We start from the raw sequence: 14,591 nt of genomic DNA, 5'->3' as shown, positions 1-14,591 counted from the left end.
AGTAGATGCTAAGAATTGACTGTTAAATGAAACAAATACCTAAAATTTCACCTGGTTTTAGGGAAACCATCTTTTTACTCAGTAAAGAAGGGTTAGCTAGTTAGCTCTTCTTCTTTTGTAAGTAGAGGAAAGAGAAGGATAAAAATGTCCATTCTGTATCCAGGTCCACCACACCAGGACTGATGGGCTGTGACAACATTCACAGGTAACATCCTGTTTGTACTTTGCTTTGTGAATGCTGCTTCTCCTTAGAAGCTGGAGGGTCACCACCAGTTTTGATAGCATTTGCCAAAAGTACAAAAGCTTTTCTGTGGGCATTGACTTGGGCAAGATTAGGAAAGTACAGTGATGGTTTTTATTTTTAATTTTTGGGTAGCTCTTTGTACTTAAAACATTTGATTTAGGTATTTCTGAAAAGTTTTATGTGGATGTTTATGGCTTACATGCATGCACTTAGCAGGTTTTTTTTTCATTTCATTATCTTTAGTTGCACAAAAGAGTTGGTATTTTAACAAAACAGTTTATGAATATACTATATCTTATTAGTAAATTGTTGGTTTGCATGACCTCTTAATATTATGTTTTTCCCTAGATATGGTAATTTTGACTATTGTACTTTGTGGTTTCATATTTATTTTCATGTACTTCAGGTTACCATTCACGAAGGGTCACTTTCCAAAGATGGCTGAATGTGCACATTTTCATTATGAGAACGTTGAATTCGGCAGCATACAGGTATGTTTGATACAATTACATCCTGAATCAGAGTAATGGATGTGGCACTTCCAGGTAGTTTTTTCTATTGGATGAGATAAAATATTTTATCTTGCCTAATACTGACTAGTATTTGATGCTAAGTTAACACGTAGTATCAACAACCGTACTAACATACATCAGTTAAGGAAAATCCATATTCCCACACTCTCTCTTGTCTTGTATTATGTCTTTGGGTTTCATTGTGGCTTTCACTTCTGATTTATATAACCTAGCTAATCACTAATAGGTGATTATTAATCACTGTAGGTACTGACACTTGGTAGGTTACAGTGCTCCCATTTGATTCTTTTTCTGAGTTATCTTGTCTGTCATTAGCATTTACATTCACATATAATTATAGAATTTAACTTGTTGATATTGAGCTAAATACTTTGCTCTTATTATCAGTCATTTTCACCTTAATGTGAAAAACCTATAGAAAAAAAATTAAAAATTAGGCAGATAAAAATTGTTTTATTTCCTAAGGGGATTGAACAAATGGCATTCTTCATTTTACCTGTTTTTCAAAATAGGCTAAAAGAAACAAACACTTTTTTATTTTTCCAACACTACATAGAGAGGTTCTCTACCTTGTGCCTGTCTCTCTAACTCTGTTTTTTCTGGAAGAGCCTATCTTTCTTGAGGTGCAGGTAGAGACATTTTAGCACAGAATATACTGTTACCTTCTGATGCTGATAGGGTTTAGGGCTTGAGGCCCAGGCTCCTCCCTCAGCTCCATATGGCCAAGCCCAGCCTGTCAGAAAGCAGCTCCTGAGGGCAGGATGGCATGCCCTGCCACAGGATATCCGACCTATCGCTCGTTACAGCATTATAAGACTATCTTTCTCCATATCCAGAAGGCACTCAGACACTCCAACGATAAGGGGCAATACTGAGCCTCTGCTTCAGGTAGATAGAATGAACGAGACAACTAGTTTCTAGTCAGCAGCATTTATACTTAATCATTTCAGTGAACCAAACTTAAACAGACAACATAGCTCAAATACAAAAACACAATTTTATTTTGTGAAAAATATTTAAAAGTTGGGGAGGCTTGGGGCCAGGAGAAGTCTGGAGAGGATCCAGTTGCAGACAAGTAACTAAGGTCCAAGTTCCACCAGTCTCCTGATAGGCTGAGGATGCTCCCCTGCAACCAAGATAAGTTTGTGGGAGAGCATCCATGCAGTGAAGGTCTTTGCTTTCCTGAGCTGCCAATCCTTAAATGTCAGAATACCTGGGCCATAGTTATCAGGCAGAACTGTGGTCACAAAATTGTGTCAGTTTCCATCTTGATTTAGCCAGGCCCAGGAGACTGAAGATAGTTTAGGCCACAGTGGCAACATGTCTCCTCCACATATCCACTTCAGTTCTTCCTCAAAAGATTCATCAAAGAGCAGCACACATGAGCATCAGGCAGTAGCAGAGGGAAGAGGCTATAAATGTGTGGTGCTAGAGAGGGAGACGTAACCCATGGGGCAGTGTATGGTTGGTGGGTATGGAAGGAGGCACTGGAAGGCTCGATCAGCATCCTGTGTGCTCTGGGAGCTTCTTTACTGGAGTTGAGGACTCTGAACTGGGGCAGGGGATGCAGAGCAGTGTCCACTGTAGTCTTTAAGCAAAGCAAGATTCATGGTTGTATAATAAGGAACAAATTCCACAGGTGACTCAAGAGGATAAAGAAGCAAAATTGGGGCAAGAGAATCCCTGAGGAACCAAACAACTGTTTGAGTTAAGGTACCAGGCTTGGGCTTCTGTAACTGCCACTTCCTGCCCTTCACCAAGGCAACTGCTACCTCTAGGAGGAACACCACTGAAGCTTGGGCTTGGTTTGCTTCATGGAAGTCAGAGGGTCAGAGGTTCTTTCTGGCAGGTGTTGGGTCCAGATTTCTGCAAAGGATGTGTAGCAGGAGGAGTAGTAATGGAGTCCACTTCTTGTGGTTGTGCTTCCTTTGGGCCTCCAGTATCTGTCCAGCATCTGGGGTTTTGTACCCTGCACCGTCGACAAATGAAGGTGCCACATCCAGAAGGTTGAACACCTAGGAAGCCTCGGTTGTATCCGACAACATTGAGAAGGCGAGACTCCTGTCTACTACCCACAAAGGATGTAAAGGTGCCTGCGACTGCACTGCGTCTGGCTTAGAAGCTGAATGCTCTGCACGTGTTACTGGTGCCTGGGATGGCTACACCCAGTCCAAAGTTCCAACTATCAGCTGGGCTGCTGAGCTCTCAAATAGGAAAGGATGAGTAGACCTGCCAGTAAACTACTAGGCCCTGGTCATCTGGGTGAAGTCTGGGAGGCAAGAGGGGCCCGACATGAAGGAAGACATCATGCTGGTGCCTCTGAAGGTGGAATGCATACTGGCAGAGATGTGGAAGGTAGAGACTGTGCCTTCTGGAACATTCCAAAAGGGAAGAAGCTGCCAGAGCCTTGGGCAAAGGCTGGCCTGATACTGATGTCCCTATATGGCCCCAAATGGCTGAGTGTGGGCCCCTGCATAGTCCTAGAGAGTGGACAGGACATCAGAGATATAGGGAAAGTTAAAGATAGGGAATAGGGAAAGTTGAAGATAGGGTCGGTGGTGTTAGGGAAGTCAGGTACTGTTGGTGGGTGTTGGCAGCAGGTATGGTGGGGAGTGGACTTGGGAAAGCACTATAGCTGGTTTTGCTGCTACTGTTGGCCACAGAAGTGACACTGGAGAGGTGCTGGCTAGAAGAGGTGGCAGCTGCTGAGGGCTTCAGGTCTCTAGGCTTACTTAACTGAAATAAGGTGGTGGGGGGAGCCCGAGACAGGAGTGCCTGGGAGGAAAAAGTGGTAGCACTTGCCATAACATTCACCCCAGGGTCAGATGCAGGCTTGGAAGCTCAGTTTTTGGCTGTTGCTGAGGATCTCAGGTCTGGAGGATTGCTGAAATGGAATATAAGAAAAGGGGGAGCACCAGAGAGGAGAGGCTAGGAAGAGGATGTGATGGAATTGGTTACAACATTTACCCCAAAGCTAAATGGCAGCCTTGGAAGCTGAATCATTAGATGAACTGGCAGTGTTGACAAAAGCTATAGTAGAAGGAGGAGTGGCTAGAAAAGGTATAACAAAGTAGCTGGTTGCTTGGAGAAGAAGTCCTTGGCTATAGCTGGTGTCTCAACCTGAGGGGCTGCAGGTGTCTTGGTGTCAATGACTTGGGTCCTGGATAATGTCCCAGGAAAGCATCAGAAGAATTGTTCTGTTGCAGTTCAGGCAATGAAGTGCCTATAGGGACCTGAGAAAGGCTGGGTGTCTTGGGAGATGCAGGGGCTGAAGTGGTAGCTGCTCCAGCTGTTTTGGGGAAGACATGCGTGTCTCTGCGATTCTCCATGTTATTCTAGCTCTCCAACAGACAGTTAGTGTCTGGATCTGGGAGGGAGGCTGGTGAGAAAATAGGGCCTGAGAGTGGATGAGGCACCAGAGTTACAGGAAAGGTTGAAGATGAGGGTGGTGGTACTGCCAGTAGCACACATAGTAAATGTGAACAAAGGCTGAGTGGTGGGTGGCTTCTCAGTGACAGACTGGAGATGGATGCCATTGTCCTTATCCTATAAGGTCTCTTTAATTCTCAGCAACTTTGCTCTCTTTTCTTGGTCCATATCTTCAACAGTTATGACATAGCCAAGCTGGGGAGCTGGAGGCATGGTCAGTCAGGCCCTTCTCCTGGGATGCAGCTGCAGTTGAGCCTTCTGTTTATGGGTCCCCGGCCTCCCTATTGTGAATAGCAAAGCCCGAGTTTGGCTGCTTCAGCTTGTCTATGTCTGGGACTCTTCCTGGAACAACTTGTCTGTCCCCTTGTCTTCAGACACTTTGTCTGAAGTTGAAAACTTGAAGGAAGACACAGGTCCTCTTCTCTTGTTTTTTTTTTTTTGGCTGGCCTCTCTAGTGTCTGGGGACAGGAGAAGGTAGGGCTGTTCCTCTTGGACAGCTGTGAGATGCTGATGCCTACAGTAGAACTGTATGAACTAGTGATGACATTGTCACTGAAGCCTAAGAATGTCAACTGTGTATGTGCTTGTCTTGGAGCACGATTGCTGATTCAAGGGGTCATCTGAGCTCTTGGAGGTGAGATATATCTTCTGGGCCTTGGGCTTAGGGCACCAGGGATTCACCAGCCAAATGTCTACCGCCACTGCTGCCATTATCTTCTCTGGAATTTTTTTTTACCATCAAGGAATATTTGCCTTTCCTCCTAGGTCCTCTTCTTCCTCTCTGTGAGGGCATTGGATGCTGGCTCCTTTGCACATGGCTCTGGGTCTTATTTCCTGTGGAGGACAGAGAGAAGTTGCTTGGATAGCACAGTACAGTAGTTTTGTGCTGTCCCTGGGTTGTACACCGTCCTGCTTGTGACAACCTTCTTGTGACCTTATTCATCCCAGCACTCTTGGGCAGTGACCCAGAAGATGTTATCATGTCCCACCTGGGGGGAACGGGGAAACCGTTGGAGGCTCTAAGATCAGAGAGGAGCACGTGCTAGACATGCTGGACCTGAAGGGGCAGTGATGGCCGCAGGGAGTGTGCAAGGGAGTGTGAGGCAGCCAGGCCTCTCCTGCACACGAGGCCTCCCTCAGGGAACAGAGTCTGGGATCCAGTATGGCTGGACAAGCTGGCTTAGGCAGCTCTTAGGCTTGTCCATAGCAATCATGCTCAGCAAGTAGGGTCTGTGGCTCTAAATTTCCTTGACCGTGGTCAACTGGGATAGAGACAAGGCAATGACAGAAGGTTTGCCGATGTGCTGAGTTCTGATGAAATAAGGACCAGGTCCTCATCATGGCTCTGTCTCCATGGCAACAAGTACCACCCAATAGTGAACACTGAAAGGCCTAGCAGGACTGTCCTGCCTCCCTGACACTGAACATGAGTCCTTATAGCTGCTGAAACATGGCAGCTCCACTTGATTTTTAAGCTTTATTGTTTTTGCATTGACTGTACTTGGGCTAGAACCATGTGGAATAAACTTTGAATATATCACACGTGGTCTATAGTAGTAGCTACCCCAGATTTTCTCTCCATGAGCATTGCTAATCTACAAGTCCATATTCTTTCTCAGTTCTTCGTGTAGACTGAGGGGGGTCAGAACCACTGAGGGGCTAGAGACTGGGAGAAAGAAGAGAGCTTTTAGAACCTACTAACTGTTCCAGGGATTGTACATAGGCCATTACAAGGGGCCAGAGGCATCCTAAATTCTCCATATGCCTCACTGGTACCACTGTAATTTCCCCAAAGTGCAACACACACAAGAGCAAATGCCTGGGTCTCATTCAGGTTGATGATGTCACAAGTTTTAATATTTTAGGGAACCTGGTAAAGAAAAGAAATGGGAAGTTCTCAGCTTTCAGTCTGGCTTTCCAGGATAGAAAGAAGTTCACAGCCATACTGATTTCTTTTCCTAGACGTAAGAAGAGGTGTGAAGTGGGAATATTCATTGAAAGGTTTTGAAAGATTCTCAGAATCTCTATGTAGGCAGTCTAGTGAAGATGTTAATCTTCCAAAGATAGTAAAGACTGAAAGAAATGACTGCTTCCTCAAATGTAAAACAGCGACACAAGACTACAAGTTACATGAAAATATTGAGCAAATGTGATACTACCAACTCTCAAAAGAACACAATTCCAGGACAAACACCAGAGAAATGGAGAAATGTCAATTCCAGAAAAAAAGAATAAAAATGTTATGCTATAGTCTCTTGTCACTGTAAATGGCATACAAGCAAACCATAACTGAAATCTTTCATTTTTTAAATTTATTCATCTACTTTTTTTGGTGTCAGAACTGGGTTTGAAATCAGGACCTGGAAGCTGTCTAGGCTTTTTGCTCAAAACTGGTACTCTAGCTGTGTACCAGTGGATCATACTTGTAATCCTAGCTACATAGGAGGCTAAGATCTGTGGATCACATTTCAAAGCCAGCCCAGGCAGGAAAGTCTGTGAGACTCTTATCTCCAGTAAACCACTCAGAAAACCAGAAATGGAGCTGTGGCTCAAGTAGTAAAGTGCTAGCCTCAAGCTGAAGGGCTGAGGGAAGGCCCAGGCCCAGACTTCAAGCCCCACAATCGACCAAAAATAAACAAACAAAAAAACAACCCCACACACACAGAAAAACAAAAACAAAAATCAAACAAACAACAACAACAAAAACACCCTGATACTCTACCACTTGATCCACAACTTCACTTCTGGCTTCTTTTTGGTTGATTGGAAATAAAAGTCTAAAAAGATAAAAGCTTGTCTGCCCAGGCTGTGTTTGAACCACGATCCTCATATTTCAGCCTCCAGAGTTGCTAGAATTGCAGGCAGTAGCCACTAACTCCGGCTTTTCTACAGATAATAATGGAGTTCCCATATTCATGTATGGGAATTTTGACCAGGTAAAAGGGAAAGCTGAAACCTAATGGAACTGATATCGGTACATAGGTGCAGACAGACACTCTGGCTTTATAAAAGCTTCTCAGAAAATTGAGGAAGGCCAGGGAAGAGGGGAAGCCAGTTAAGGTACACACAAATTTGACATGTATTTGCACAGGTAGTTTTTCTGCACCTTTGTATAGTAAAACAAAAGAGTACAACAGACTAGCTCTTGAAAAGAATCTGTTAGAGCATTAAACTAAAGGAATAAGAGATGGTTTTTTAGTTATAACAGCAGGAAGAGATGAGCAATTCCTTTATGCAAATATGGATTAAAATTAGACAAAATTAAAACCATTTTATAAAATTAAAAACTGAACAACTGCAAAAAAAGAAATTGAGGAGAATTTGTGAAATGATCCTATCTTCAGGTCAAGACAGTGAAGATAGTGCCTAGGACTGCTTCCAACACCCTCTCTAGCTCTCTAGCTCAGTTAATGACGTTTTGAAAATGTTGCTACATGAGACGTGGTCAGATGGGGGCTGAGTGTTGAAACCTCTTGGCTTTCATGGTAGCCATGTGGATGGATACTCGGGGATGAGTTTACAGTCCCACTTCTGGAAAATTTCAGACTAACCAAGAATTGAACAAGGAGAGCCTAGAAATGAAATAATAGAAACAGTGAGATAACCTCTTCACACATCTCAGCCTACCCTAGTATTATCGGAATCAGAGAGAAAGAGAGACAGACAGATAACCACACAGAGATACAGTATAGTAAATAGAAACAGTGAGATAACCTCTTCACACATCCCAGCTCACCCTAGTACCATCAGAATCAGATAGAAAGAGTGCAAGGCAGGCACAGACTGACAGAGATACTTTATAGTCAAACTGATATTTTTGAAAGTCAACAAGCAAAGTCTTGACAATAGCATGAAGAAAATATCTCAAGGTATAGGGGAATGGCAATAATCTGATTAATGAGTGACTTCTTGCAAGAGACTGGATGTTATAAGCCAATGGAATAACAGGTATCAACACAGAATCCAGTAACCAACCCATCAATAATCAGGCATCATTTAATGACAAGAGTATGATCTAGAAAATTTATCATTAGGCAATTTCTTTGCTGAGAAAAAACATCATCAAGTACACAAACTAAGAGAGCTACATATCATTAGACAATATAATCTATGATACCACCATCAGCCCGTTGTTGACTAAAATATGGTTATATAATGTGTGACTATTCTTAAAAATTAAGATGAGCATATGTCCAGATTCAAAAAATTTAATTCTATCAGAACTTCCTAAAAGTGAAAAAGTGACATAGGAAAGATAAGGCATGCAGGCTTCCTGTAATCATCTTTAGTGAAACATCAGGTTGACCACTGTCCATGACCCTGTGTTGGGGTCTGAAGGTCTAATGGAGCAGTCCCTGCATACCACTGACTAATATAATCCAACAATAGATACACTAAAGGATGCTAAGGTGTGTTTCTCGAAAAGGTCCATGTGGTCCTCAGAGCAGTGCTAATTGGAGGTGGTGGATCCCTTAGGAGATACGGCCTAGTGGAAGGTCCTGAGGGGAAGTGGACATAAGTGCGATTGTGCAGTCTTGGTTTCTTTCTCATTACTTCCTGGCTTATGTGGTTTTGATTTGCCATGTATTTCCTTTATTCCAACCTAGGACCCTTGGCACTGGTCCGTAGCAAAGAGTAAAGATTTGAACCTCCAGAATTCTGAACTGAATAAAGCCTTTCCCTTTGTAGGTTATCTCAGGTCTTTTGTTATAGTAATGGAAAGCTGACCCATACAGGGAGGGAACAACAGTTAAACGCTGTGCATAGTATCTCACTCCAAAGATGGCACAGATCAAAATTGTGGGAATGCATATCATTTTTTTCCAGAACTGAGTACTGAACTCAGGGCCTTGCACTTGCCAAAGTGCTTTTCCACTGAGCTAAATCCCCAACCCTAGTTCAAAATTGTTGAAAGTCAACAATTAGAGACCCCGAGAGCCTGCTATTTCTCCCATGCAGTAAAATTAGAGAAAGCTAGGCCTTTGGTTGCCCTGAGTATGTATCTCCCAGAAGACCACAACTGAGGAAAAACTATGGGTCCTCAGGATGCATAGCGTTCAGTGATGTATTGCAGATGCTTCATTCATTCCTTATAAAATACCAGTCAACTTTTGTCTTTCAAAAGTTGATAACATTTTCACTTTATGAATTGAATACCTGTTATGGCTTGAAAGGGTTGCTACAACTTTTACTTTTTGGGGTACTCACCAGGGGACCCATTTTCTCAAAAGGTTAATAAAATACTTAGCACATCACAGAATTTCAACAAACTGATGCTAACTTGCGATTGAGAGCTTCTCCCTATTAACTGAGCTTTATAATTTTTGAGCAGGAATTTAAATTGAAGTTTGAGAGGTCTAGGGATAGGGATAAAGTGGTAAGGCACCTGCCAGTAAAGCACAGACTCTGAATTCAATTCCTATTATTGCCAAAAGAAGTTTCTTTGATTTTTGATAAGTCACTCTTCTTTGCTTGCTTCCTTATGGTCAGTATTGGGGTCTGAACTTGGGGTCTTTGCGCTTACTAGGTTCATTTCTACCACTTGAGCCACATGGTCAACCTTGATTTGTTCTATTCTATAGATAGTGTCTTTTTTCTGTCCAGGCTGGCCTTAGACTGAACCTTCAGATCTCCAACTAAAAATCTCAGACTTCACACAAACTACTGTGGGAGCTTCTTTCTGGAGTAAAGGTCTTTCCCTGGCTCTGCCAGCCTAACAGTCTTGAACCACCAGGTTATTGGGATTGAATGGGAAAGTTGTAGATGAAACATCTGGCCTAGGCAGGAGGAAGTGGAGCAATACCCACCCAGGGATGCAAGGCAAAGGTCATGGTCATCTAAAGCCTTCCATTCCTGTCCAGTATGACAGCACTTGCACATTCACTGACATTCACCCTGTCATCTTGGTTGAGAACTGGTTACAGATACACCACTGTATTATAAGAACCATCTTTCTTCGTTCCAGAAGGCACTCAGTTCCCTGGACGATGCAGAAGCAGCATTGACCCTCTTCTTCAGACAAAATTAGCTACACAACTAATTTCTAGTCAGCATTTATACTTAACTAGTTCAGTGGCCCAAACTTGAAAGAAGGTAAAGGCCAACATGGCTTAAATACAAAAACACACTTTTATTTTATGAAAATAGAGCCAATATGGCCATGAGGTTTGGGGACTAGGGTTGTTTTAGAACACAGGCACAAGGAGAAGGCTGGAGAGGGTACTGTTGGTCTGAGTTTTTCCAGTTGCCTGATACACACTGGGAATGCTCCCCTGTAGCCAGAATGGGTTTGTGGGAGAGCATCCATGCAGGGAAGATCTTTTTCCCCTGGACTCCAGTCCTGCACTGCTGATCCTTAAATACCAAAACGTAGGCCCACAGTGGGGACATGCCTCTACATTATCTTCCAGAAGATTCATAAAAGAGCAGCACACATGAGCATCAGACAGTGGCACAGGATTAAGCTGGAAATGTGCAGTGTTGGAGAGGCAGTTAAGAGCCAGCAGGTGGTAGATGGTGGATGTGGAAGGAGGCACTGGAAGGAGCGGCCCACATCCTGCGTGCTCTGGGAGCTTCTTTACTAGAGTTGAAGACTCTCAAGCCTGGGCAGGAGGAAGTGGAGCAGTATCCACTGGGATCTGTAAGGCAAAGCAAGATTCATGATCATATATTAAGGAATAGATCCTACAGATGACCCAGGAGGATAAAGGAATAAAAAGAGGGCATGAGAATTCTTGAGATGAAGCTCTTTCTTATAGACCGGGTAGGCAGACAAATCTTAGTTATGGCCCATTTCCCCATTCTGTTAAATGTACACTAGAGATCAGATAGACCCCCACGTGGTTCAGTAATGACAGTGCTCTGGAGTGGGAGGGGCCTGGCTGAACTATGCTACCTAAGAGTCAGGGGAACAAGTGGATGATGTGGACAGGTGTTTCTTTAGATCTTCAGTCTCACCTGTACAACCGAGTAAAGGTACTAACTTGGGCTTCTACATGAACCCTGCCACCTCCTACCCCTTACCAAAGTACCTGCTTCCTCCAGAAGTACATGGCTGAAACTAGAGATCTGGACACGGTTTGCTTTAAGGAACTTGAGGGGCAGAAGTTCTGATAGGTTCTGAGGCCCAGATTTGTGCGAGGAGGTGCAGGGAGGGAGAACAGGAACAGTCTACTTCTTGCGAGAATGCTGCCTTCGCGCCTGCAGAATCTGTCGAGCCCCTGAATTCTTGGACCCTGCACCACTGGCAAATGCAGGGGCTGCTGATCCAGCAGGTTGGATGCCTAGGAATCCTTGGTTAGGTTTGAGGATGTTCTGAAGGTGAGGTTGCAGCCGCCCACTCCCAGAGGGTGTGAGCCTACTCTGCTTGGCCCTGAAGCTGAATGCTCCGGAGGTATTGCTGTTGCCTGAGGTTGCTACATCTAGCCCTATTTTCCAGCTGCCAGCTGGGGCTGCTGAGTCCCCAAATGTGAAAGGAGACGGAGTGGACCTGCCACCTGAGGAACTACTAGTCCTGGTGTTGGTAGTCTGTGTGGAGGCTGGGAAGCCAGAAGCTGCCGCTCTAAAAGAGGAAACTGAGCTAGTGCCTCCGAAGGTGGGCTGCATACTGGCAGAGGTATATAAAGCAGAGGCTGTGCCTTTCTGACCAGCAAAAGCTGTCTGTTCTGAGCCACTCACAGCCAACTGGGTCTGTGCTGATGCTGGTGCGGCAGATGAGGCCAGAGTGTTTCCAAAAGTGAAGGAGCTGCCAAAGCTTGGGACAAAGTCTGGCCCAGTGCCCTGCTGCTGATGTCCCTGTGTGGCCCCAAATGTAGGCAGGGCATTGGGTACTGGGTAGGGCTGGGGAGTGGACTTGGCATGAGAAGCAAAGGGGAAGTTGAAGGTGGGGGTGGTAATGTTGGAGGTGGTCAAGTACTGGTGGCTGGTGGTGGTAGCAAGTGTGGTGGGGAGTGAAGTGGGGAAGCCACTGCAGCCAGTGATTGTAGTGGTGGTAGAGGTGCTGCTGCTGCTGCTGCTGGCCATTGGAGTGACACTGCGGAGGGGCTGGCCAAAGGAGGTGACTGCTGCTGAAGTAGACATAGGCAGAGGCTGATGGAAGTTGAATTTAGCGTTCTCATTTTTGGGCAGTCCAGTGGCAGAGGCAGGAACTGACGCAAAGGGGATTGAGTTTGAAGTGGAAACACTGGTGCTACCTATACCATTCACCCCAAAGCCAAATGTGGGCTTGGAAGCTGATTCTGTGGATGAACTGGTAGTAGTGACAAAAGCCACTGTGGAGGTAGTGGTAGCCAGACCAGTGAAGACTGAGGCAGAGGTGGCTGTAGAGGTTGGTTGCTTGAAGGAGAAGGGAGTTGACAAGGGCACAGAGCTGGGTGGCTCTATACTGCCAAAGACAGGCTTGGAATCCCTAGTGATGGTGGTGCTGGTCATGGTAGAGAGGGTGGAGCTGGTAGCCACTGCCATTGTGGATGAGGGGCTAGGTACCAAGGCGCTGCCACTGTCACTTTTATGTGGAGAAAGGAAAAGGATCTGGAATGTGGAGTAGGCAGAAGACATGTCAGGGGCTGCAGAACATGAAGGGTTGGAAGGCAGGTGGCATGGCACTACAAATAGCATCCCTGGATCGGTAGTAGGGAGTGGGGCAGGGAGTCCCGTAGCTGGTGTCTCAGCCTGAGGGGCTGCAGGTGTCTTGGTGTCAATGACTTGGGTCCTGGAGAATGCAGGTGCCTGTCCCAGGAAAGCATCAGAAGAGTTGTTCTGTTGCAGCCCTGGCAATGAAGTGCTTATAGGGACCTGAGAAACGCTGGGTGTCTTGAGAGGTACAGGGTCTGAAGTGGTAGCTGCTCCAGCTGGTTTGGGGAAGACATGTGTATCTCTGCGATTCTGCATGTTTTTCCAGCTCTCCAATAGATGGTTAGTGTCTGGATCTGGGAGGGAGGCTGTCGAGAAAGCAGGCCCTGTATCAGGCGTGGTGAATGTGAAGGAGGGCTGAGTGGTGGGCGGCTTCTCAGTGACAGAACTGGAGATGGCCTTGTCTTTGTCCTTGTCCTCTAAGGCCTCATTGATCCTCTGCAGGCTTTCTCTCTTTTCCTGGTCCAGATCTTCAGCAGTGACAGTATAGCCAAGTTGGGGAGCAGGAGGCAAGGTCAACGGGACTCCTCTCCTAGGGCACAGCAGCTGAGTCTTCCGTTTACGGGTCCCAGAACTCCCAGTTGAGGAAAGCAGAGTTCCTGAGTTTGGCTGCTTCAGCTTGTCTATATCTGGGACCTTTTCCCCCTGAGATACCTTGTCTGTCACCTTGTCTTCAGACCCTTTGCCTGAAGCTGAAGAACTAGAAGGTGGACACAGTTGTTCTTCTCTTGCTCTTTTGGCTGGCCTCTCTAATATCTGGGGCCAGGAGGAGGTGGGGCTGTTCCTCTTGCACAGCTGTGAGATGCTGACGCCTAGCGTAGAGCTATATGAACTACTGATGGCATTGCGGTCACCGAAGCTAAGGATGCCAGCTATGTGTGTGCTCGTCTGGGAGTTTGACATCAAGCCATCTGGGCTCTCTGAGGGGAGACTTCCCTTCTGGGCCTGGGGCTTAGGCGTGTGGGAAGCAGGGGCTCTGGTGGTCACCAGGGAATCACCAGCAGAATGTCCACTGCTACTGCTGTCATTGCGTCTTCTCTTGATTTTCTGGCCATCAAGAAATATTTGTTCTTCTTCCTCCACAGTCCTCCTCTTTCTCTCTCTGTGGGCATTGGCCGCCAGCTCCTTTGTACACGGGTCTAGGCCATTACTGGCTGGTGAGGACAGGAAAAAGTTGCGCAGTCGTTTTCTGTTGGGGGGAGGGATCCTCACTGTCATTGGGTTGCACACCATCCTTTTGACAACCTTCTTGTAACCTTCCTCCCAGCACACCCTGGGCAGTACCCCAAGGGGATACTTGGCCTGGTGGATCAGATGGCATCTTCGAGGTGTTATATGAAAACGTTTGTGTAAAGCCCCACCTTCAACCGGGGGAGACCTTCGGGAGGCTCTGTGTAGATGGGCGGGGAACATGGGGTGGATGAGATGGGACCCGCAGGAGCTGCCAGTGGGCCCGGTGGCCAGGCGTCGTCCGTGCCGGGTCAGGAACAAGACAGTGTGGAGGCACAGCCTTGCCCAGTAGTTGTCCCTAAGGACCGTTCAGAGGGATCGTGTCCAGCGAGCGGCGTCCTGTGACCCCAGCTTTCCGTTGACCCTGGGGACTTGGCTCGAGGCAATGTGGGTAACGTATGCTGCCTCGTGCGTTTAGATGGAGCGAGTCCGGCGCGTGGGCCTTGGCGCGCGGGCCTTGGCGCGCATTGGCGCGCATTTTCATCCCTATCCCGAGGGCCCAGCCCCGCCGCACTCCCTGACCT

General features: G+C 46.1%; 1 protein-coding gene and 1 pseudogene across 4 annotated transcripts in view; one reads left to right on the top strand and one right to left on the bottom strand.

Annotated features, from left to right (window-relative positions):
* Nucleotides 1-14,591, top strand: part of Arhgap32 (Rho GTPase activating protein 32) — a 252,760-nt gene that overhangs the window by 141,224 nt on the left and 96,945 nt on the right. For 3 of the 4 annotated variants that reach the window (XM_070038327.1, XM_070038325.1, XM_070038323.1), the window contains exons 4-5: nucleotides 164-205; nucleotides 651-735. In XM_070038327.1, coding sequence (XP_069894428.1) covers nucleotides 164-205; nucleotides 651-735 — 127 coding nt within the window. The remainder of the gene's footprint in view (nucleotides 1-163; nucleotides 206-650; nucleotides 736-14,591) is intronic. The other variant, XM_070038324.1, reaches the window with a different exon arrangement.
* LOC138838887 (nuclear envelope pore membrane protein POM 121 pseudogene) lies at nucleotides 10,323-14,425 on the bottom strand (annotated as a pseudogene).

Source organism: Dipodomys merriami, unplaced genomic scaffold (genome assembly GCF_024711535.1).
Source record: "Dipodomys merriami isolate MVZ:Mamm:240054 unplaced genomic scaffold, mDipMer1.0.p SCAF_29, whole genome shotgun sequence".
In the NCBI taxonomy this organism is placed as follows: Eukaryota; Metazoa; Chordata; class Mammalia; order Rodentia; family Heteromyidae; genus Dipodomys; species Dipodomys merriami.
Note: the sequence above shows the minus strand (reverse complement) of the source record. Positions and strands in the feature narration are given on the sequence as shown.